General features: G+C 42.3%; 1 protein-coding gene across 1 annotated transcript in view; it reads left to right on the forward strand.

Moving 5' to 3' along the window:
• Positions 1-25,419, forward strand: part of LOC139204796 (proprotein convertase subtilisin/kexin type 4-like) — a 150,145-nt gene that overhangs the window by 114,085 nt on the left and 10,641 nt on the right. The window contains exons 13-15 of the mRNA XM_070834796.1: positions 14,957-15,067; positions 15,408-15,501; positions 17,110-17,295. Of these exons, the coding sequence (XP_070690897.1) occupies positions 14,957-15,067; positions 15,408-15,501; positions 17,110-17,295 (391 nt within the window). The remainder of the gene's footprint in view (positions 1-14,956; positions 15,068-15,407; positions 15,502-17,109; positions 17,296-25,419) is intronic.

Here is a 25,419-nt window from a genome sequence, read left to right on the forward strand (position 1 = left end):
TCACGCAAATTTGTCCACTGGACCTTTTGTGCAGTCTGTATTGATACCCCATATAACTGCCCACTGTACAGATATTCGCTGTATGCTAGCAGTCTGTTGGAACACATCTTTATTGTCAGCACTGTGTGCACAAACATCAAACATTTGAACGTCATTTTTTCCCTCATACTGTAAAGTATGACAGGACTTGTGTTGCAGGATTAAAGGTCACCGAAGCTGTGATGTCACGTGAGTCCTGTTAACTGATTCCACTTAATTTGTAATGGACAACGTGAACTCAGACTAAATGCAAAATATAATTAATATATTTTAATCACAATAAGCCAAATACCATTGGGTATCTGTAAAGACTTTTGTTTAGTTTCTTCTTCTTTAGTCTGTACGTCTCTCCCTCTCTCTCTCTCCATGATTTTGCCTTGATGCTGCTCACCTCTGATCTGTCTGCAGGAATCACAACCTTGTTTTCCCCCAAGTGTCCCTCTCTAATTGAAGCTAATAAAGATCAATTAAAGTCATTAAGGGCTTTTCGTTAAACGAGGCCTGGTTTCTAAATGCATTAGTAGGCTCTCTTTCTCCATATATACCATACATCTCTCTCTCTCTCTGTCCTTACTTTGCATGCACAGGGGCATGTTGGGGTCTGTGAGGGCCAGGGTATTTCCAGGGTCACATCAATGAACAGTACTCCTAGCTGTTCTCGGAGCTGACATTTAACCGCTACATCTGACGCCAATACCAGTATGATTCCATTCATTCTGCCAATAGCTAATACTTGTGCTGACATTCAGCATGTTTCGAGTAATAATAAGCAACATTTTTATAGAGAACTATTCTTTTTGATGAATATCAAATTCATGCAAGCTTTAACATTTGCAGTTCTGAACTATAAGTGTCTGGTAAGACTTTCCCAGAAAAATCCTCTAGCCCACTAGAACTGATGTTTTTTTACATTTCCAATTACAAATGCCAGTGCTAGATACAGTAGCTTGACTGACAAGTGCAGAAACACTAGTGAAAGTGTTTGAATCAGAGGACAAGTAACATGATAGACTACAACTTAAGCCCATTTTTAATGCCAAACTATTGCAAGGTCTCAGTTTTGCAGCAATATTTTTGTTTCTGTCAGAATGGAAAAGCCTGTTTCTGTGTTAACAACATAATGGCATGATCATATTATGATGTGTGTATGGAATATACTGGGAATGTTGTTTGGTTAGTCCAAACTTTGTCCCACACACAAATATCACAAAAAGCTGCTGGATGTTATTGTCCTGACATTTTATGGTCCCCAGAGGATAAATCCTACTGACATTGGTGATCCCCTTATGTTTCATCTACACTAGCGCCACCCCCAGGTTTGCATTTGTAGTTCAGAGTGAAATATCTCAACAAATGTCAAAAGACATTACCACATGCAGGGTCTTTGTTTGGCTTTTATCCTGTCACCACCATCAGGTCAAAATTTATATTCGTCTGAAACTTAAATATCTTCAAAGTGTTTAGTTTTCTTCACCATGTGAATTACAGTCCCACGGTGTGGTTAGCCTGGCTGTGGACTTGAAAAAGCAAGAAAATCCACATAGAGAATATGTGTGCCAAAGACCCGCTGGTTCTGTATATTTCGTTTCACCACGTCACCATCCAGCCATCGGTTTCATAGCCACCGAGAATCCAGTATGAGAAAAGCTGAGGTCGGAGTGTTACCGCACTATCTAACTACCGTAGCACTGGAGCACTCCTCTTACTCCAGACTCAACAGAAAACAGGCGATGTGACTGAACGATAAGAGAGATGAAGGAGAAGTGACCCATTCACGGGACAGCAGGGAGCCTGATGGTGCTACCATGAGCTGACAGAACTGTCAACACACTTTATACAGCTGACTGTGTGTGTGTGAGTGAGTGAGTGTGTGTATCTGAGGAGTGTATGTGAATATCTCATACAGTGCAGAGAATACAGTGCGTGTGACCATATCTGAGTGTGTACGGTATGTTTGAGACCATACATGAGTGTGTGTGGGTGTGTATGAAATTGCGCTTGTGCGTTAGGGACAATGTGTGTGTGTTTTTTTTGTGTGTTTGGTTGTTTTTATGTAGGTTTATGTTTGTATATGTATGTAGTATGAGACCACTGACGAGTGTGTTGAGATATTGGGGAATGTGTTTAAGTGACAAAAGCTAAATCTTACCACATCTCACCACATCCCGGTTGTATGTATGCCTTGTGGTGTGTGTGCAATGTCTTTCATTAGCAGTGCTGCTTCCCGTGCCCGTCTGCAGCTCCAGTACAGTATAGCAGCCAGTCTGGTGCAGGGATGAGGCGGTAAGCTCCCGATCACTCAGCTCGGGCTCTGGCTCCCTCTCCATATGGCCACAGAAAGCCTCCGCTGCCTCCCCAGGCCTCTGCCAGTGTGAAAAGCAATTGTGTGGAATGTGTAGGAATTAAGTATCCCATCATTCAGCGCAGACGTGCAATTAAAAGAGCTGCAGCCGTCACTCACAGTAGAGATCGTGTGAGTCATGTCACTATAACTCAACACAGCGGACGCCTGCCATTTTTTTTTGTTGTTATGAGGGAGGAGTAAACACATAGACAGACACACACTTAAGAGGCTCACACACTTCCTGTCTCCTGTTTGCTGTGCACACTCATTTACACGGGCATTCACAAACATAAACATTCAAATTTCTTCACGTTTATCGTAATATAATACTTGTATGTCTATATGTGTGTTGGAAGAGTTATCGTTTGCCATAATAATTCGACCTGTCCATACTGGCCCTGAAGTGATCTCTTCCTAGAGCAACTACATCGGAAAGAAAGAAGTGGAGAGGAAAAAGTTTCCATTTATTAAATTTTTTTGGCTGGCTGAAACCATCATAAATGCCATGAATTTGTGAAAGAAGCTAGTGTTGTTATATATTCACACTAAAGTGTGTTATTTCCAACTTAACTAGATATTTATTGACATCACTCTACCACTTCTATATGCTTTTCATGCTGTGTTTACTCCCCACCTGCTTAAGCTGCCAGTATACTTCATTAAAAGTGCTTGTCAGATGGTGGAATGGCTTCGGAGACCTCTCCCCCTCACACCTTTCCAACACCAGAATTGAGTCCGACAATTTCTTTTGTTCCTTCTCTCCTTCGTTTCTTTAACTGACAATCCGACATTTTCGCCCACTTCCTGCACTAGTGCAGGTGGATGGAGTTGAGACGGTAGCAAGACTTTCTCTAGTTCTCTTTTTTTCATTTGTTACACAAATATTTCTTTCACTTTTTGTGTGTCCAACTGAGTGCAACATGAGGAATGTCTTCCAGGATGGACTGTATAAAAATCTGCACTGTTATCCCCCTATTTTAACAATATTGCCTCTCCTCCTCTCTATGAGGACGAGGCCGAGATGTCTACTACAGACACATTGTACAAACCAATTCTTTTCTAGTTTAACCTTTGTGTTTGCTCCTTCAGTCTGGTGCTTTCAGAGCAATCACAACACAAAAGCAGGGGGCTCTGTCATCTTCCAAGTGGACTAAGCTTACCCCTTTTATTGTAAAGGATACATATTCTCATGCTTCCTGTCAGCTTTCTTTGGCATCTCTGATGGCTTAAGTGCAGTTGTGGTACGGACTGCTGTTTATTTTCAGCCATTTCTTTTTCATGGTTCACGTATCACCTACATTATATAATAATTTCAGTCATCATACCATGAATTACCAGACTGGGAAAGAGAGAGAGAGGATTTTGTACTTAAAACTGCAACTTTGTAAGATATCAACTTGATTTGTCTAACACAAAGTGCTGAAGCCACATATAAGGAATGAGTATATATGGAATGAGGACTGTAGATTGTGTCTCATCTCCAATACTGCAGACAAGCGATGTATGCACATACTGTACAGTACTTTGCATACAGATACATATGAGTGACTGTACAAGCAGTGCATTAAGACAAAAGAGAAGGCGATTAAAAAAATGTTGGCATTCAGAGAGAGCAGAGGTCACATATGATAGATGTTCACAAGTAAAGTGGTTGAATTTCTGGTTCTGTACGTATTTCTTACTGTATATTTCCATAGAGCACACAGTAACTCATATTTTAGCTCTACTTTGCAAGGCAGAAAAACACTTAGTAATGCTTTAGCTTAACTTTTAAAGTTGAACCAAGTAGCCCCACTGAGATTAAGAGTCATTTTTGACAATTGGCCAAGAGAGAACATTACAAGAAGCAAAATTGCAGTAAAAAAAACACAATGATGGAATCCAAAACAAAAAATATATTACTTGAGCACTCAGACCCAGAATGACCTTATACAAAAAATAAATCGAACCTCAAATCAATACACTACCTCTCTACCCAGTTTTTGTGCCGCCTCATAGAAGGCACTGTCTCTGTGTGTTTCTTTTAGTTGTTCTGTTTCTATCTCGTCTGATTGCTCATATCAGTCTGTTCAGCTAAGAGCTAAGCCTAAATGGGCTACAGTGTAAATATCCCAGACCTATTATTACTCCAACAAAATGTTCCTAGCCGTTGTCAAGCCGCTAAGTACAAAATGGTGAATTGCAGACACGAAGAGAGATAATTGCCACTCACACTGGAAATTTGGCAAGCGCCTTCCCCACGAGACCCGGATGAAATGGTGCTTCAACCCCCGAAACTGTCATTCTTAATGAAATGGTAATTACAAACCCAGCGGAACAGCTGAGGGGCCTGCCTGGGCCCACGGAGCCCAACCACCAGAATAAACCTGCTACAACAACCTGCAGAGAGAAGGGAGTAGAAGGAGGGAGGCAGGAAGGAAGGGGTGGGAGGGCAGGAGGAGAGCGAGAGAAAGACGATATAAAGCAAGAGAGAGGTTCAGGTAGGCAGTAACACTAAGAATCTGAGATTTATTTCAATTGTGAAATGTAATACACACTCCAGGTTGGAGTGTGCTGTACACTGGGACCCTCATCAATAACACCGGCTGTGTGGAAGGCAGGAGGGGAGGTTGGTTAAAAGCGCCCACACAGCCTGGGTAATTGATTGCTTTGTAAGTGAACGTGTCTTTAACCTTTGGGAGGTCAGGCCCAGTCGGACACCATCAGTCCTGCCTGGGGTTGAACCGCTTCCAGCCGTTTGTCTTCCGCTGCTCCCTCGTCTCAGGGCCGATTTGTCAAGCATGAGATGTTTTGGGTGTTTAGATTACAGGCGAGATGGGAAAACAAAGGCAAAATGCCACCCCAAACAAAAGGCCTGAGCCTGGATCTCCCACTGATCTGCATGCCGGGCAGGAGGCCAGCTACCTGGGGTGCTGAAACTGAAAGGGGGAGGGTGTGGGGGACTTTGCTGAAACAGAGCCACAATGAAGCCCCCGAAACACAGCCACTGTGGAGCTTGAACGAAAGCCAGAATGGAGGCTGAACGGAAGCCAACATGAGAGTTGAACGACAGCCAGAACGGTGACATGAGATAGAGCCGAATAGCGCCTTGAGATGCAGCCAAAATGGCAGCCAGAGACTCTGGGGGATAGGAGGGAGCTCGGGGCGGCTGACTGTTTTCTTCACAGCAGTACTCCTCATCACTGGAGATTTTAAAGTGTCTCTTTGCCACCCTCCCAGGTACTTAGGCCTGTCTGTCTGTCAGGCTGTCAGAGAGCGACTGAAGATGATTTATCTTTCAGATTATCAAGGCCAGTAGCTACACCGGTGCTCATATGATGCCCTGGAGAGACAGGTCAAAAACAGACAACACCCTCTAGGACCAGCGCTGTGATACCTCTTTCTTTTTATTAAGAGGAAGGAGCCATTTGTAGCTGACCTGCACTGTTTAACACATTGACAGGAGAAAGTCAGACTCACATTTTGCTAAGCGCATGTGTGGATTATAGCGGTGTGTTTATTTTCAGACGTGATATTTCGTCAGCGTAAGGTAAAAGCAGCTTGTTCTTGCATGTTTGTGTCGGTGTGTTTTTACTATGTATGAACAAGTGGGTGTGTACACATGCAAGAATATGTGTGTAAGGTGCTGTGTGTGCCTGCCAGTTCCATCTGCTGTTCTATTACCATAGACGTGATGTACCTGCCACTTCCCTCCTCAGCTGAGGTGTGTGCGTGTGTGTGTGTTGTATTCTCCCATCCTGTTGTTAGATCTGACAACCACTAACACAGATTCGTGGTAGAAAAAGAAGAGAAAAAATACTCTCAAGTTCCACATCCCTTCATGAGTCTGACAGACAAACTGTCTGGGATTGTGGAAAAGCTGCACTCCTCTCTTACCTTACTCTCTTCACCACACTCCTCTGCCAGCAGTCAAGAAGTGTATTTTGACACCACTCTCTAAAGCAGAGTGCATTTCTCAATACAATATTCTGTTGCTTTTACAGAACGTTCCCTTATTTGTTTGGTTCGTCCTCATTTATATTTGTACACTGCATTAGGCATTTTTGTGAGCTTCTCCTCTCACCCAGACTACCTCACAAAGTGTTCAAGAGTAAAATAACATTAAACTCAGTTGTTACCAGTAAGGCTGCGAATCGTTTTTAGTTTTTAGTTAGAGTGTAGATTCAGTACCTGAATTGGGTACCAATACATAAACAAAACTAGCTTTTAAAGGCTTACTTAATGAAATATATAAAGAAAAAAAAAACTTCTTTTCACTTAAGAAAAGAGACCAAAATTCTCAAACATTAAACACAAGCAGCCATACTAGCACTTTGCCTAAATGAAACAACCTAAAATTGGCAAAACTGTAGACTATCTGATCAAGGAATAACGCCCTGTTTCAACAAAATAGTGCTGCGAACTAAGAAGCCAGCACAGGAACTGAATTCTTTTGTGGATTCCTGTTTATTTTTCGATTGTGTCTGAGTTGTAGCAAATTACTTCAGTAGCTGTAAAATTAAAAATAGCGACACGTCTTGTTAACTCTGCCTTTGTATTGTTGCATGACTCTGATATTTGAATGGATGTGGTGAATCATAAAGGATACATACAGATGTTGAAAGAAGTCTCAGCCCTGCATATTAGGAACCGAACATTCCTGGTCCATAATAAAGTCCCAACCCTTGAGAAAGGAATATTAGGGGCTACGGCAAATTAGCTAAATTTAAATCTTGGTTCCTCCTGTCAAAACAATTTTTTTCTTAGTTTTATAAATTTTTCTGGGGCCCTGAAAAAGTTCCTGCAATGGAAATGGGCTGTAAGTAAACATTTCAGTCAGTACCAAACAAAAACTCACCTTCAATACCCAGTCCTAATCATTAAAAATGAGAACCAACTACAAACTCAACATTCAGTGCCCACCTGTAAGATACATGTGATTCCAGAGGAATCAAGTAATGAAGAGATGAAGTTTCCAGTGGGAAGGAGAGCTGACTTGTGTCAGAATTTTATCTCCTCTTGTGATTTTCCCACGTTTATCACTGTAAATACAACAGTATAATCTTGTCTGTAAAATGTGTTGAGAACAGCCTGGTTTGGTCCCGTTTGGTCTGTCTGTGAACTGACTGAAGATCAATAACCTCACAACTCTGTCAGCTCTGTAAATCTAGATGAATATACAGTTCAGAGAGCGTCTGTGTGCATTTTGCGGGCTTGTTTTTGAGCACGTGTGTGTGTGTTTTGTGAGGGTGCACAGGTGTAAGGGATATGGAATATGTGCGTGTGTGTCTTTGTGTGAAATGTGAGTCTGTACGCACCTAATGAATTCTGGCAAACCATTTCCATTTCATGCAAGGCCATAGATCGTCTGAGGGCAGCAGTTCTCTCTCTCTCTCTCTCTCTCTCTCTCTCTCCCCTGTCTCCCTGGTGGGGTTGTAAAACTGGCCTTGTGTCTCTGCCGCAGCCAGATAGATTAATTAATTATCCAGACCACCTGTTTTTTCATTGCCGAGCCAATTACTCTGTGACTGAGCCTGTGGTCTACGTACATGTGTTTTTAGAAGAGAGAGAATATGTGTGTATGTGTGTGTGCAGGGAAATAACAGTTGGCTTATCAACAGACTAACAATCCCACCATCGGTTAATATCAGAGTAGCTATGCAATGATTTTGTTTCCTGTGAAAGGAGAGTAGATGTATGTGTGGGTAATTGTTGGCTAATTGAGAAGAAGTGGAGGCTTTATGGGTGTGTGTGTGTGTGTGTGTGTGTGTGTGTGTGTGTGTGTGTGTGTGTGTGTGTGTGTGTGTGTGTGTGTGTGTGTGTGTGTGTATCTGAGGAGTGTATGTGAATATCTCATACAGTGCAGAGAATACAGTGCGTGTGACCATATCTGAGTGTGTACGGTATGTTTGAGACCATACATGAGTGTGTGTGGGTGTGTCAGGGAGGGATAGGCCAGTGGTGTGACTTTGACTCTTGACCTGAAATCTTGATTGGTTATTTAGACAGAACAGGTTTGTTGAGACAATCACATCACATGACAGCATATCTTTTACATCTTGTCCTTGTTCCTCATTACCGTAACTTCCTCTCTTTGAACTTTTTGGAGTAGAACATGGATCAGCTGAAAGTGTTGTGCGACTCCAGTTGTACGCCGAGATACAAAATGTTGATGTTAATTTCGTGTGCGTGTGTGTTTGTGGGCATGTGGATATGCATTTGATTGATGGGTCAGCAGATAAACTGGGCTGAATGAGCCTTGTGTGTGTTTGTGTGTGACATACACCGACTCGCCCTGAGGGACAGGGGAAGTGGAGCGCTGCACCTCCTGCAGGGGGTGCCGTGTCTCCCGGCAGGGGGGTGCAGCAGGCAAACAGAAGGGTGCCTGTACACCCCTCTGCCCAAACCCCAACACACACACACAGAAACACACCACCCCGCTCCACTCCACCCTGCTGCGCTACAAGACGGGTGGGGGGTTGTAGGGACCCTGTGCTCCTCTAAACCTCCACTAATGCATAATTCATGTACAAGTAGCAATTTTGATATTTTACTAGAGGGGTAGAAAAGCAGCAGAAATTTCAGAATAAAGTTCCATAACAGTCTGCACAGTCGTCTTCCTCAGCTCCCTTGTTTTCACTCAGAATTAAATTATGTTGCCACCACAATTAGCTGACAGCAAGTTGTTGGTAACATAAATCTGCTCTGGAGTTTGTGGAGCAGAAGTCTCCACCTCTCATACACATCATCATTTGCAGCAATACGTTCAAAAAAAAAAAAAAAATTACAAAAGTTTCTGCAAAGCATAGCACTAACTAATGACCAACAATATTTGATTTGGTTAACCCTAATGTTGTGTTCGGGGCCCTCTATAACTCATAATTGTCACAATTCTATGATGATTACTTACAAAATGATTTTGAACTGATGACTTCTACAGAAAATGATGTGTTACTTCTGCTTGGGCTGTCAAACGCCCCAGCTGCTCTATATTTCTCTATGTTTGGTGGTGACAGCACTTTTTCACAGAACTACTCTTTCCAAATCCCAAATAACTCAATTAGGATTCCCTCTTCTTGAAGTTTTGTAACCTGAAACATAAGTAACATCACTCTGTAGGATAATAAAATGTCAATTTCTTTGCCTATTGATACCATTTGTTAAACAAAAGGAATATATACCTTTATAAAAGAAAATGTGTAGGAGAACACTGGTAGATTTATTAGGCTACCATTTTTACACACATACTGTTGGGAATGTGGGAACCCAAACAATGAGAAAGTAAAGCCAGTGTTGACAAACCACACGAGTTAACTGATTAATCTTATAGAAAGATCTGATATCAGCATTGTTTCCCAATTGATTCATGTGTATTGATACTGCATATACTATTTATGCATGTCTGCTTTCTATCATGTGATTTGATCTAGATGCACTGAGGTCTTTGAGCTCCATGTGCAACACCTGTAACCTAAAGCATAATCATCTTTTATTCTTTAATAATGCACATAGAATACTGAATGTTGAACTCTATGTAGCTCCCATAAAGAAATCATGCAGCAGATGTCATACCTTTCAATAAAATCACAAAAACAGACTTTGTTTTTGATCCTTACATTTCTGTTTGCTCTATCACATTTAGTGATATGGCATCGTCCCTTTGAAGAGGCAAACAAAGGCCGCTAGTTCAGTGTTTGCTTTGTCCAGAGTGAAAGAAAAGCACTCGGGACCCGGGAGGGAATCTTATGCCAAGCTTGTAGCTCAGTGCTTACTCAGTCCTCTCCCCCTCTCTCTCTTTTCCCCACAAGGGCAGAGACATCTAAAAGGACTGTACCTTGGTGTGCGTCCAACAAAAGCTCTCTACTGAATTTCATCCTCTTTTGAATTTGTGTTTGAATAACACTCGAGCTACAAATCAAAATATGTTGGACACTGAGAGTGAGGTCATGGGGTATAGATCATTGTGGCTTCCAGAGAAGTCTCCTTGTGTAAGAGAAGGGGACGGGTGGCTACCACTTTGACTGATGGCTGTAGAGACTGAGAGGGCTGTTTGGTGCCCATTCTCCTGAGAATAAGTCTATGCCTGTGCCAAACCCCTCATTTTCCTCCCTGCAATATATTTCATTAAACTTTTAACTCTTTGCAAGGTAATTCACTTGACATTTTGAGGCTGTGCTGGTGACGGCTGCTGAGTGTTTCTGTCTCTGTAATTTTAAGTCAGACAGATATTTGCCTAATACCGCCTAAAAAATACGTCTTTGAATGGATGAAAGTGTACAACATCCAAACCAACAAAGATGAGCAGCGCGGCACAGCATTTCATGGCTATAGCCGTTCAGGTCCCAGTGGTGCAGATATAATTAAGACCTCTTCTTAATTACTTAATAAGCCTAATTAGTAACATTTCTTAGCGGCAGATTTGGCTGTAAGAGCGATGGAAATCAGAAGAATGTTAAGTCTATTTGTTATTTCATTTAAATCCCAGTGTTAATGAAATTAGGGCATCATGATATAACAGAAACAAACCGCACTGGGATTGACCATAGGGCTAATGCAGTTTTCTAAGCTCCTGATAAACATTAATTAAGTGCCACAAAAGGGGGACAAAAAAATCAGAGAAACAAAAGTAAATATAGTTATTGTTTGTCCAGTCATGTGTCACCTTCATCAAGTGTTTATTGGATCCACTCTTGGTTGATTTTTCATTAGCCCATGGCCAGATGTGAAGGAGAGGTGCGTGAAACTGACCGGGGGTCTGCTGTGTTGTCGTCAGGATAACTAAGGCAAGCCCACCAATCATGTGCTGGAGCTGCTACTGCATTCCTGGCCACTTAATTAGAAGTTGTTGGTACCACAGAAGGTGTCACCAACCTTTTCAGGCGCTGAACAGATGGTGTCCCCTCTTTTTGAGGTCCTGCCAATGCCCACTCTGTGGCTCCTGGGAAAATGACCTAACTCACAGGCAGCTGCTTAGTGCGGCTTGAGTGATTCTTTACAGCCACTTCTATTGGAGGGGACTTAGCAGGACGTACCATTGCAAACAAGGGGTGAGACCGCTGTAGCTAGGCCCCTGGATAACTGCAGTTATGCTGTTTTGGCTGCAGCATACCAGTTGTTAAAACAGTGTTTTTAATGCCATGTGCAAAGACGAAGCAAAGACCTCGACCCTGGAGATCTTGATGTCTTAGTGCTGGTTGGGTTTGTGTGCACCTTCCTCTGCTGCTGGCAGATGGTGTGAATATCAACAGAGAAAGGACCCGGGAAGGCCCGCAGAACAAAAAGTGAAAAGGGTTCCTCGACAGTTACAAAGAGGCCCCATGGAGTGGTGGGGGGGGAGTGGCCTTCATCCTAATGGATAAAAAGAAGGAGGGAGTAAGAGTTTGCAAGGGCATTTGTCGTTGAGGAGTGAAAGTGGATGGAGAAAATGCGAGGGCTGAAGATTCGATATGTGTGGAGGCGGGGGTCGGGGGTTTAACATGCTTCGTGCTGCGTGGACAGAAGATCGGCTGTCACTCTATAGTCGGCTTGGCTCAACCTCCCTCCGACCACGCAGGGGGTGGAGAAAGAACAAGTTGAAAATTTGATGACTGTGTTTTCTGACTAATTGCTTGATATGTATAACATTATGTGATTTTCATCTTAAAGACATTTTAATCTTCAACGTTTTTGCTGTGTTTCCAAAAATCTCACACTCACATTCATCAGACAAAATCTGCAGTCCTGCGACTAAACTACTATTAAAGACCAAAACATCTATGCATCCTGTTATGCACACATTTCTATATGGAGAGATCATAAGGCTCTGCCTGAAGGTAGCAGTGTGTTAGTCTTTTCGCTTCCTGCTACTGATGATGAGACAGCTGGAAAGGCCGGAGAGTCTCCTCGAGAAGCGGCTCAGCTCAGCAGTGGTGTTTCATTGACATGCCAGGGGACATAAAATCTGTCATTTTCATCATGTTCCATCGTGGGTAAACCTGTTTCCTGCAGCTTTCTCTATCAGATATATGTCTGTGTGGGTTTTATGGCCGTGGAGCTGGGGCAGGCCCGATCGATCTGTGGGAGCTGTAGGATTTAATAGGTGCACAGCTCTCGCTAAGGGGTACGGGGTGGGGAGGGTATATTTAATCACTAAAAGGGAGCAGGGTGGCAAGCCCCGGTCACCAACAGTTTCTGTTTTATGAGATGTCAGGGTATCAGTTTTCCCCCCACTGTGGAATATCTTAGGTGAAATATTATCATTTCTGTTGTTTTTATTGTACGTCTCCATTTTAGTTTTAGCCAAATCCTGAACAAGTATATACCTTCATGAAAAGACAATAACTCCAGAACTAACATGAGTTAATCTTGATACTAAACCATGAATATTATAATAATGAGGAATAATTTCTTGAAAATACCAGGAGTCCTTAGTGCTTTAAGACCCAAATTTCATATCATTAGCCGTGGCAAACTGAAAAGATGTGTGTGCCCACTTAAAAGACAGGGCTGCCGAAAAAAGTTCTTTATAAATACACTGTTTACTCCTGTTGGAGTGATGTTGGCCAACAAATTCAATGCCCAGCTGCTTTAGGAAAATACTGAACCTTTTGTAAAAATGGAAGTATATATTTGTGACTTATTTTCTTAGATGTGTGTCTTCAGTAGCAGACTCAGACTCACCCAGCAAAAAAAAAGCAAAATCTTGCTTAACTTTAGCTGCAAGGTCCTGTACTGTTGATCAGCTAATACGTGAAAACACACATTCCTTTTTATAGTCATAAAATCCTGTCTCAAAGCATTATAAGCTCCTGTGCAGTGTTTTGACATCTGATAAGCCTTCTCATGGATGTGTTACTCAAACCAGCCCCCCAGGATCCTGTTTCATTGTCTCGCCACTACCTGAAACAGCATGCCCCTAACGCTGTGTCAATGCAGCGCTAGTCTAAGGTGTCCTTATGACCTAGTGGTTTAGACATGTACATTTCTGGCTTAGAGCCTCTGTTGCAAGTAATCCTCCTCTCTCCCCACAACATATTTTCCTTCTTTTTTCAATGTCAACAGTCGAGTGAAATGCGCCAAAAATCTTCAGGTCCAGGATTATCTTTTACTTTGTCTCATTACAGCAAAATTAGTTTGTATGCACCTTTAAATATGTATGAGGGAGCATTAAGGATGACAGTTCCTTGTAATCAGTTTGTTTTTTTGGTGACTTGATTACTAAATAAAAACACTTTTACCTCCCGTCATGTAGTATAAGCACATATCGAGCTTGAAGAGCCAAATAATAATGTTAAGTATCTTTATTCTTTATAAGGATCCAGCTGCCTTAGCAGTCACTAGTCTGGTCTTCTGCATTCAGCTCTTGTCTGCTGTGTTTTGCTCCAACTCTTCGCGGCTTTCACAAACCTCCCGAATGACCTTGAACTTCAGCAGTGCACCTCAACCCCACACAACCGTCTGCCTGATGCTATTATGCTGGGCCCTCATGCTAAAAGTCATTGGTGGTGATAGTGGCTGATTAGATTGTGTCCATTGATCGCACGGCGTGCTGTTAGGACGAGGACGGTGTGGGCTGCAGCTCCTGCCTCTCCTCCTCAGACACACTGACAGTCTGAGACAGAGGAGATGGAGCCCCATGCAGGGCAGCAGATTGAGTTATTGATCAGCTCTCTCCTTTCTCCTGTCTCTGTCTCTCTCTCTGCCGCTCCAAGAGACCCCGTCATCAGGATAATGAATTTCACTTATTGCAGATTAACGGCATAAGGTCTGTATGGTAATAATGGCAGAAATTAGCTCTTTGTCACCCCCTCTGGATTTCAAAGAGGAGGGGATGGGGAGAATGAAGGTTGTTACGGCCCTGTTAGTCAGTCTGAGGACTGTGATTTTAACAAGAGGGAAGTGGAAGAGAGAAAGTGCGTGAAAATGAAAGATTTGAGGGAGAATTAAGGAGAGATTTATGAGGGCTGCGATTTCAACATCACTGAAGTGGCAAGAGGAGAGTTCTGATGCAAGAAATTCAGTTTTGATGGAGGAGAGTGAAGGAGAATTTAGAGAGGAAAAGAACACTGAATAGCAGGCTGCTCTGTGAAAAAGACAGGGCAAAGAGGAAAGATGAGAGAGGATAATTCAAAAGAGATGTAAAGAGACGGCGAAGCAGGAGCAGTAAAGTGGAGTAGAGAGAGTAAGACAGGCAGTGGTCACACAGTCACCAGGCAGTGACGCTGCTTAAGGGTCGGCCATTGTGTCTCCAGCACCCAGATTGGGGTGGTAAAGAATGAATAATGAGGCTTGATTACAGTCCGTGAGATGGCGCATTGTCCAGAATCAATCCCCCAGGCAATTACAGGCGGTACAAACAGCAGCCCTCAGCCTCAGCCCGGACAGAGCGGAAGCGATTGTGTCAGAGGACAACATCATCTTCGTCAAATACTTGTTGCCTCCTCATGCCGAAGCCATTAGCACTTTCGCTACTCCTGCAGCACATTCAGCCACCCACATAAAAGCCTCCAGGTCACATGTGTGTGAGGATATAAGGATATGAGGATGCATGTCCCTCTCGTACACACACAGACACATGCAGTATATAATGGAGTGCATGTTCCTTTCTTGTTCCAGGTATGGCTTTGGATTGTTGGATGCAGCGCTGATGGTGCAGCAGGCTGCACACTTCAACACTGTTGCTTCACAGAGGAAGTGCACACAAAAGGTCACCCTCCATCCTACCAGGTAAATGAGTCTTTTTTTAACAATTTATGTAACCTCCAGTGTTGCTGATGTTCTATTTTTATTGATTTAACTGATTGTTGTTGCTTATATATTCTAATTTTGGTTTCAAATTCTGTTTTATTCTTTTTTAAGGTTTCCCTTGTTGTATCACATTGCTGCTTCAATAAAATGGTTCCCCCACAGTAATCAGTCGTCTTTCATCTTATCTTATCTATACTGTCACTGCTTTGTGTGTCTGTATAATTTGTAGGTGAGGGTGCACGTGTGTGAGTGTCTATTAAGCATGCAAGAAAGATGTTTGGCTACTGACTGACATCTATAACGATGTTTTACTCCTTAGGATCCTTTCTCCAGGAGGGGTGGTCAGCGTGAACATCCAATCAGAGGCCTGCCGTTGGAGTACTAATGAGATCAACTCTCTGGAGCATGTTCAGGTCAGGCGGCAGTTTTAAAACATACTCAGACTACACTGTATGAAAAGGTATATTTTTTTAGAGATATAAGATATTGTTGTGTTGTGGTTCTGCTGTAAGTCGGCTCTTAATGCCATTGCATGTTTCCTCTTGACCCTCACATCATACAAATCAAGAAGTGCATTGCTGCCCGCAACCGGGAACAATTGAGCATTTCCTACAAATAGTTTTTGGGGGGTTCTGTGTTGTGTGTTCTGTCTGAGAATAGACGAGATAAAAAAGGATATACTGGGATGTGTTGGCTGTGTCATTTGCAGAAAATGGCAAAACTGTGTTTCTTGAGTACAGGCACATACATGCAAATGTGTTTATGTTTGACTGTGTCAGCAGGCGTACGTCCTGTACGTGTCTGTGTACGTGCACATCTCAGTTTGTGCGACTTATCCATGTTTGTGAGTGTGTATGTGTGTGTGTGTGTGTGTGTGTGTACTTGTGAAATAGCGAGGAGAGAGAGAGAGAGAGAGCGGGAGTGTGTCAGCATGTAAATTGAAAAGGCTTCATCTTTGCGGCTCTGCTCCCTGGCAGAAAGCGTGGGTCAGGCCATCGCTGCGAGGTGTGATTGATGGACGTGTTGCCGTGGTAACACGCTGTAAACAGGAGCGGGCTGTCAGTCTTTTTGCAGCTTGGCGGCACTCTCTGCGATGTGCCATTGTCACACCAGATGTGCTGCTTGTGATGAACAGGAACAGGGAGAGTGTTTACTCGGTGGGAATCAGGGGGATGGGGCTTTGCGGGGTACATGTGCTTATTCAAATCATTTAGCTAATATTCCCCTCAGCCGTTTTTGATTTAAACTTGGGGAAACCATGTATGTTAGTGTTGCCTTACAGTATCCCAGAATTACTCTGACCCAGTCATCCATGTGTCACATGTATTTGCCCAGATGTTAATGATGATTCACAGGAATCCCATATTTTTTTTACTGTGTCCTGATTGGTGCAAACAGGCCTTGTTCACATTTAACATATTTAGGAAATAGACATAGTCCCCGCCAATCTGATGTCTATACACTGAATACAGCCTGAAGCCGGTTAGCTTAGCTTAACCAGAGACTGGTTTCAGGCAGCGTGACTCTCTCTAAAAGTAAGAAAGTCTACCCATCAGCATTACTAAAGCTGTCTAAGTAACATTACTTCTTGTTTATTTAAATCATACAGAAACCAAGGTGTAAAACTAAAGATTTGTTGGAGTGTATGCACAGGACTGTTTCTTGGCCGGTTGCAGTAACATCCCTGAGTGTTGTCATCAGCTGACACACAGCAGATTAAGGCTAGCTGTTCCCTCTGTTTCCAGTCTAAAGGTTGAATCGATTTTCTCATCAAACCCTCAACAAGGAAAGCGAAGAACTGCATTTAAAAAGTACTCTTTTAATGTAAAAATTCAACTTATCAATGAGTAAAGAATGTTAAAAAGAACATAGACCAGGTAGTGCTGTCTCACTGACTGACAGCAACATGTTTACATGTTGATCTTATATCTGTCCACCCACTTAGTCTCTCTTGTTGCCCCTATTTTTTCCTCGCTCACACCTCCCTTCTTTTTTATTCCTTGCCACCTGTCTCTCACTAGGTGAGAGTGAGCATCAGCAGCGTGTGTCGCGGTGACCTCTCCATAAGCCTGGAGTCTCCAGCCGGCACCATATCACTGCTCCTGGACACCCGGCCAAATGACGCCTCCACTGATGGCCTGAAAAACTGGACACTGATGACGCTGCACTGCTGGGGGGAGCAGCCGCGAGGCGTCTGGGCCCTCCAGGTGACAGACATAATACTCTTTCACTGCTGTGCATCTTTTGCATTTGTAGTTTTTTTAATTTTTAGCCTGGCTACACTTATGCTGCACAAACTCTTTGTGTTTTAGTGCTAATTAGTAAATGTTAGAATGCTAAACTAAGATGCTGACCATGGTAAAAATGATACCTCTTAAACATCACCATGTTAGCATGAGTCTTAGTCTACTTAGTCTTGGTTTTTAATTCACTGTTTCACACTTTTTGGTTTAAATATTGTCATTCAGTTCTGTTGCTTTGCCTGTAGATCAGTCAAGATGCCGTCCAAGATTGTCAGCTTGTTGTTGTTAAGCATCTCTTTATCCTTTGATTTGACTTTGAATCCCGTAAAGAATTTCTATTTTTCTCGGTACACGTCTGCATCTCTCAAGTGATAACTAAGTCAACTAGCCCTCAACATACCCCCCCCCCCAAAAAAAATCTAAATTTTCTCATACTCTCCTGGAAACCTTATTTCACATACCTTCTCTCATGATATAGAAATGATTTGCTCCGCTTCACATTGTGCTCTTCCAGTAGCTGCAGTGTATAGAAGTTTAAAAATAGCCCAGCACAGCACAGCTCAGCTCAGCTTGGTTCAGTTCATTTTGCCATAGCAATGTGAATCATCCTTTACTTTCATCTCCGAGTTTCAGCCAAGCATGGCAATCTTCATTTTCCTCCCCGCACTCTTTTCCTTTTTTTTCTCTCTCTCTCATAGATGTGCTGATGTTTGATATGGAGGAAGGAGCTAAAATGGAAGGGAAATTAAGACTCGAAGGTTAAGTAACCTTGGCCAGGTTTGACAGACACAATACTGCCGACGTCTGATTAGAATCCATACTCACAGACTGTAGCGCGCTGAGGTCATTTACTGTATATACGTGGGGGTGGTAGCAGTAGAGGTGGGTGGGGGGGCACTCACTGTGTGTTTGTGTATGCATATAGGCATCACTCCTTGTAAACAGTTGGAGGTTTATAGAGAAAAAGCTGTGAAGATGAAAGAAACCCACCCCCTGTCCTCTATCACCTACCTCTTCCTGCAAGCACACACACACACACACACACACTCTCTTTCTCTCCATCTCTGATTCTCTCCCACGTCCTCGTGCAGATTTACTGTCCCCTCTGTGACCAATTACCAAGGCCCAGTGTGTCACAGAGACGGGGAGGAAACACCGTGAAGCAGAGCCACATAACGACGCTGCTGCTCATTACCGGAGGGCCGAGACGAGTCAACGCGATGCTCGCAACACGAATTAACGCTCGCGCCTTACGTGCCGCATGCCTTAGCACTCCGCTAATCAGAGCATACACACACACTGATTGGTTTTACGCTGGTTGTCAACTTTACCCCAGATTGGGGAGAAACATGCACGCACACAATCACAAATACAGGGCGCTGAAAATAAGACGGAGTGTTGCAACGTTTGATGTCAACACAAGGAGGAACAGAGAGAGAAAAAAGGACACAAACACCTAAAACAGAAACTGGCAACAATGTCTGATACACCTTAACTGGCCTTTGAGTTACATGCTTTAAAATCTCCCTGTTTCCAAACTGTACACGTAGTGGTGATTAAAAGTCGTGGTTCACCCAAAGTTACTAATTGTTCCAATAAAAGAATGTAGGTTATGAGAAAGACTCATTTAATCGAAGGAACAAGAACAAGAATTTGACATGTCATGTGTCCCGGGACAAAATGTCTGTACATATGTTTTATTGGACGGTTTCCTGTGCAGCAAATACTGTCTCTGACAAACAGCCATGCCAGTTAAGTCTTGAAATGATGAGTGGGGATACACAGAGGAGGACATGAGAGGGAGAGAGGGCATACAGGACTAATAGAGAAGACAGAAGGAGGGATGGTAGCGAAAAAGGATAAACTCTAAAATGTAGGCCCTGGGAAGAGACTTTAACTGGACTATCTGCTGGATCAGTGTTTAAAAACTCAAGGGCAGCCGGGGGGTGGGGGACTGTGAAGAGTCTATATTGATTCGTCATGATGACAATTGTCAAAGAGTGCTGTGGTGCTGCGGGAATAAAAGCGGGACTGAAGTGAAAAGGGAGTGAGTCTTATGGCTCGAGGCTCGGCTGACCTTCCAGCGCTGTGAAGGAGACGAGACCGCAGGGCTGGAAATACACTCTCTCTCTCTCTCTCTCTCTCTCTCTCTCTCTCTCCTCATATGTGCTCTGCCATGGGCTCGCTCTACCGCCATCTGTGGTGCCTCAGCTCAGCTCAGCTCAGCTCAGCTCAGTGCTTTTACTGTTTTTCACAGACAATATTGCAGACAGTATTGCAAAATAGAGAATATGTTTATTTTAAATAAGCCAATAAACAGCAATGTACAATATGGATTTTTGATTAAATATATAATAATATACGATCAATGTCTATGATAAACATTAAGGATTGTTCCAAAAGCACATAAAAGGTATATCAGATGTAATCAGGACCCTGTGTGTCCTAGACCTCTCTCTCTCTCTCTCTCTCTCACTCACTTCCAGTGGTACCTATCCATGCAGATAGTTTTGTTTTTAGTTATTAAAGAGTTTCCTGAGATCTCTTTCACCACCTTAATTGAATGGAGGCAAAACGAGCTCTGTTTGTAGTGCTAACAGCATTGAAAATGTACCTTCAAGAAAGTCAGCAGAAACATCTCTTTTCAGAATCAGTGGCCCCGTTACTTTGGCTAAGAGCACGCACACTGTGAGCAGTTTTTAGTAGAATTAATTTATGTTGAAATGTAGACAAAAGTGAAAAATGTTGCTTAGAATTTAGTCATATTTTGGTGCTGTGAGCAGCCAAAACAAAACTCCACTAACCTCCATTGTAATGCTTTTAATGGAGTAACACTGTAACAGCAGAAATCTCAGAGACAAATATCTCAAAACTTGGGCACATGAAATGAAAAATATTTACATCATTGGATGCCACTAGAGGTAAGAGAAAGTCTCTTTTGTAGTTTTCTCTTTCTGTCTTTCCAGTGTCGGTGCGTGTGATGCACTGAATACTATTTTAATTGGTATGACTGGCAGCATTTCTGCATTACTGTGCAAACATCATCTAATAGACAAAAATATAAACACACATATAAACACATATACATCACTCTCGCTTCTAACCCACCTGGCTCCATGCTGCCATGCCCGCAGGGAGTGTGTGTGTGTGTGTGTGTGTGTGTGTGTTTGTGTGTGTGTGCGCGCATGTATGTGTGTGTGTGTGTGTGTGTGTGTGTGTGTACGTGCGTAGCGGGGTGGCAGCGGTCTTTGAGCAGAGATATCTCTGATTCCCAGCGGACTTTGAGACTCAAGCTGACTGTGACTAGTGTTGCTGTAGGAATATAATGGCACTATTTAGCCTGCAGCACTGTGGCTATACACACACACACACACACACACACACACACAAACAAACAGCCATCCTTGCTGGCCAGACTGACAGATCATATATACACCATCATCATCCCCGGTGCTTCTTCTGGAGCCACTTCTGCTCCGCCCCTCATCTTCCTGACAGATTACACGAGCCAAACACACACAGCGACAAACTGATAATGGAATAACCAGCAGATAAAATAGAAACTATGGAGTTTGATCACTGCTAGTAGAAAATATTGACATTAGCCAATCAGTGTCTTCTACCTTTTATGGATAAAACACAGTCTGTGCTGTTACACATTGAAGAAATGTTCATAACTACACCAATTTTCTGTTGGAATACAATGAACTTGAATTTATATCTAATTCTTTACACCTGAATATGATTATTTCTTATTTTGAGTTTCAGAAGAGACTGTAATGTAAAAATAACCATCTAGTAAAAGCACAGAAAGATCGTCATGGTTGTTTTAATTATTTGATTGTCGATACTATATTAAATATCAGTACTGGCAGCTGTGATGCAGTGGTATCAACATCATTAAATTATCAATTTAACAATTTAGGTTTGACTGACTCAAAGGTACCTGTACAATAAAGTTAATCACTCAAATGACTAAATATCTAATAAGAACTCAATAGACCCATTACAATGATAGTAATTAGTTTAATTTTCAGGAAAAAAGACAGTGTTTTATTTCTTTTAGGCCATGTAAACACATAATTTATTCCATTAACTGGTTGTTATGCTCTACACTTGTACTGTAGTGCAGGTGCAGTGGGTGTTAGTGCGGATATACTAACTTATGATTTACTAATTGCAAGTGGGAGTAGAGCTTACACAGCTTTGACCACTATTTCTAATCCAAGCTGAAATGGAGATAACTAGAAGTAAGAAAATGGAAGTGGAACTCAGATCTCACAGCCCTTAATATGATATTTTAAATGGGAATGTTAGTCTGGATTTGTAAAGGCACTTTTATTATTGTGAAAAGTAATAATATAATTTGATGTATTGCTCATAAAAAGGAAAATGTACGGCTCAACTCTGGAAAAACAAGAGTAAAAACATCTCCACACTTACTGTAACAGCGTATACAGTAACTACACACAGCATCAGGTTTGGCAGACACACTGCCAAAGCCTCGGTAGTTGCTACAGTGGAAACAAACTCACAAACACACACTCACAAATGTGTACTTTCAGCCACAAACACACACACAAACACACTCACTCACTCTGGCCCAAGGTGGATTTCTAGAGGTGCATATATTTGCATATATCTGCATGTTTAATGAGTTTTGGGAGATCAAGCGATCCATGCGGCCCTTTGTGGGTATTTCTTTCTTTGTGTGTGTGTTTGCACGTGTGTGTGTGTGTGTGTGTGTGTGTGTGTGTGTGTGTGTGTGTGTGTGTGTGTGTGTGTGTGTGTGTGTGTGTGTGTGTGTGTGTGTGTGTGTGTGTGTGTGTGTGTGTGTGTGTGTGTGTGTGTGTGTGTGTGGAGGGGGGTGGGTCTCCATGTAAATATCACCCACTGTGTGTTGGCACCCGTCACAGATGGTCGGGGGCGAGGGCACCCTGTGGGCACAGGATACCTATTTCTGTTTGTCTGCATGCTTTGTGTGAGACTGGGAGGAAGAGTGTGACTCTGTGTATGTGTGCTCCTGCGTGTGTGTGTGTGTGTGTGTGTGTGTGTGTATAGTTTGCACTGTAGATGTTTGTATGTGCCATTTACTAATGTGCACTTATTCACTGCGTTCTTGTGTATGTGTTTGACTGTATATGTTTCAGATTGTTCAGTCCTGTAATTGCGTCTGTGTGTGTGTGTGTGTGTGTGTGTGTGTGTGTGTGCGCAGAGATTATGTGTATGCATCTATAAGTTTTACCTGTGAGTGTATATGCATGTGTTTGCAATTTACTACATTTTTGTGCATTTGTGTGTGTGTGTGTGTGTATGCGTGCGAATACAATTTAAACGACTGTGTTCATGCAACACTGTGTGAGTAGTTGTTTGTGTTTAAGCAGGCTGTAGTGTGTGCGTGCTTGAGTATGCGTGTCTCTCAGCATGCAGTGTGGCCATGATGGCCCTGTTTTGGATGATTGATGTGTTGGAGGGAGTAGCGAGGAGCTCAGGTTGGGCCAGAGCCTCAGTCTGACACACTGCTGCTTCCCTGCTGCTTTACATATGTAGACGCAGCAAGACTCCTCCTCCCCTCCCATCTGACTCTGCCTCCCACTCCACACAGCCAACACTCACAGGTTCCTTTTTAGGGCTTTATTTTGAAGCTTCTTTTTAATCCATTAAAGTAAACTGCACTCTACGCTTTTCTAGTAACTTCCTTTTTCCACATTTTAACCCCTGATTGTCACCCAGTACAATTGCAGCCTGAGGTGCTGAATGAATAATGCTGATTTATTTAGACTTCAACATAAATAGGTGTTGTGTCTGTCTTGTCTGGCAGTTTCACTGGAAACCATGATGGTCCATATGCTTTTCCTCAATAACAATAATGAAATTTTAGTGAAAACACGAAAAAGTTTGTCAGTGTTGTTTATCATGTAAGTATCGATGGAATATCAGAACAAAATATCAGTTATTGACAGCTGCATTGCAGAGATATAAATGCTGTTATCAAGATGTCAAGTTAACACGTATCAGCTGATTTCTAATAAGTAGTAAATGGAGTCAAATTTCTATAAACTACAATGTAAAGTATTTACCTCAGAATGTTTAAGGATGTAATTAATAATCTTTTACAATGTCAGCAAAATTAAAAATGATCATGTTTTCTTCTTTGAGTTTAAGTTTTTACATTAAGTTCTTTATAATGTGTCTTATGTAAAACTGTAGAAAGTTAAACCTAAATAGATTTGATCAGAAATTTGAAAGGAATAAGATTCGTTGAGAAAATTCAAAACTATTCGGTAAAAAGCCATGAAGGTAAATAGGTGAGTCTGTCCCAGGAAGTGATGTATTATACAATGTTGGCAGAATAAACAAAAGTTGATGTGCAGAGCGAGACATAATTTCAGCTTAAACCTTGCATCTCTTATCATTTTCATTCACATTGACAGTTGCCCCATTTTTCTGACACTTTGGACATATGAGAGACATATTTTAGATTCAAAAGAGCTTTATTGGCATTGTCTCTAACATCACAATGTCATCTCAGTTTCACCTCCTAACAAGTGCCAAGCCATATATCCCTTTGTTAAAGTTTTCTTTTTTTATGAGTCTTCGTCTGTTTGTGTCCTGTACAACTGCTAATGTCTTTCTTGATTATGTTCTCTTCTTATTGGCTCCAATTATCTTTGTCCCATCTCTTTCCTTCCTGTTTGCCTCCCTCTGTATCACTATCTCTTTCTGAACTTCTGCCTCCTCTCAGGCTCATCCTAACGCTGGGTCTCACTTTCCTCTTCCTGACACTCACCCGTTTCGATATCCTGCCATCTCTCGACCGTCACTAATCCCCCCCACCTCTCTTTTCTTTCTCCCTGTACTTTCTCTCTCTGGCTTTTAAATCCTTCCCCTCTCCCCTCAGTTCCACTGCCTCTGCTAATCTTTCCATTTTCTTTGTTTGTCTTTTGTCCTTTATCCCCTGGTTTTGTCTCTCCTTGTAGCTCTCACACATTTTATTCCACTCTAGTTAAACATAGTTATTTTTTTATTGTGTCAGTAGTATGCCAGCTGCTTTATTTCTTACCTGACGCCATCAACAAACATGACAAAGTGGGTTAGTTTGCAAAATCATGCCATCCAGAAATGTGTCCTTGTGTCAAGAGAATAAAATGTAGGTAAAAAAAAATTAACTTGAGCTCAATTAAAAACAATCAGGCAACTCAAAATATTTGACTCATGAGGCTTCCAAGTGACGGCGGGGTCGCAGCTCCTCGGAGAGCCTTGTCGACCCAGTAGAAAGGCATGCTGGGAGGCTGGCAGGCATGCGAGCTGTATCGATCCACCTGTAGCATCCAGTTGTTTGTTTACCAACAACAAATCAATGTAGCGCTCAGCTGGGGGCCGCCATGCCTGGCCTCTGGTCTGCTGGGAGCACTCACACATACACTCTCACACACATACTATATACAGAATACACACACTCACACACACACACACACACACAAGCAGGCTGAGCAGATGCTCTGGCAGATATAAGGAGTTCAGACCCATTGGTTATTTAGACATTAATGCATGAATTAAATATTAAACATACATTTTGATCCACAATAACTGTGGAAGTTGTGAAAAGATCATGGAATGCATAAAACTATTGATAAGCTATAATAGTGTCTCTGATAAGTCTAAATGTATGTATGTTTGCTGTAGCAGCCACAGTCACAGTATAGAGCCCTGCATGGGACTGTTTTTTGTTTTTTATCCGTTCCCACTGGATCTCTCCTCTCCACATTTGAACTAAATATTTTGGTTTAATTTTTGTAGATCATTTGGCTAAATGATTGTCCTGTTTGGTCACTGTGAGCTTCCGTAGCTTGTACTGGTATCAATTTTTACACCAGTGATCTCAAGTTCAGTTTCATTTATGGTTATGATCCTTAATCTAACGCAGTGACTACAGTGTGCTGTGTTCTGATCTTGGTGTTAAGTGTTCAGGGGTTTTCTAACTGCTGTATGATATTTCCAACACATCCCTCTGGTTCTGGTATGTGCACGCATTTCACCGCTTCATCAGTTTCCTGAAACCTCTTTACAGGTCAGGACAGCTCTCAT

This window comes from Pempheris klunzingeri, chromosome 8 (genome assembly GCF_042242105.1).
Source record: "Pempheris klunzingeri isolate RE-2024b chromosome 8, fPemKlu1.hap1, whole genome shotgun sequence".
Lineage (NCBI taxonomy): Eukaryota > Metazoa > Chordata > Actinopteri > Acropomatiformes > Pempheridae > Pempheris > Pempheris klunzingeri.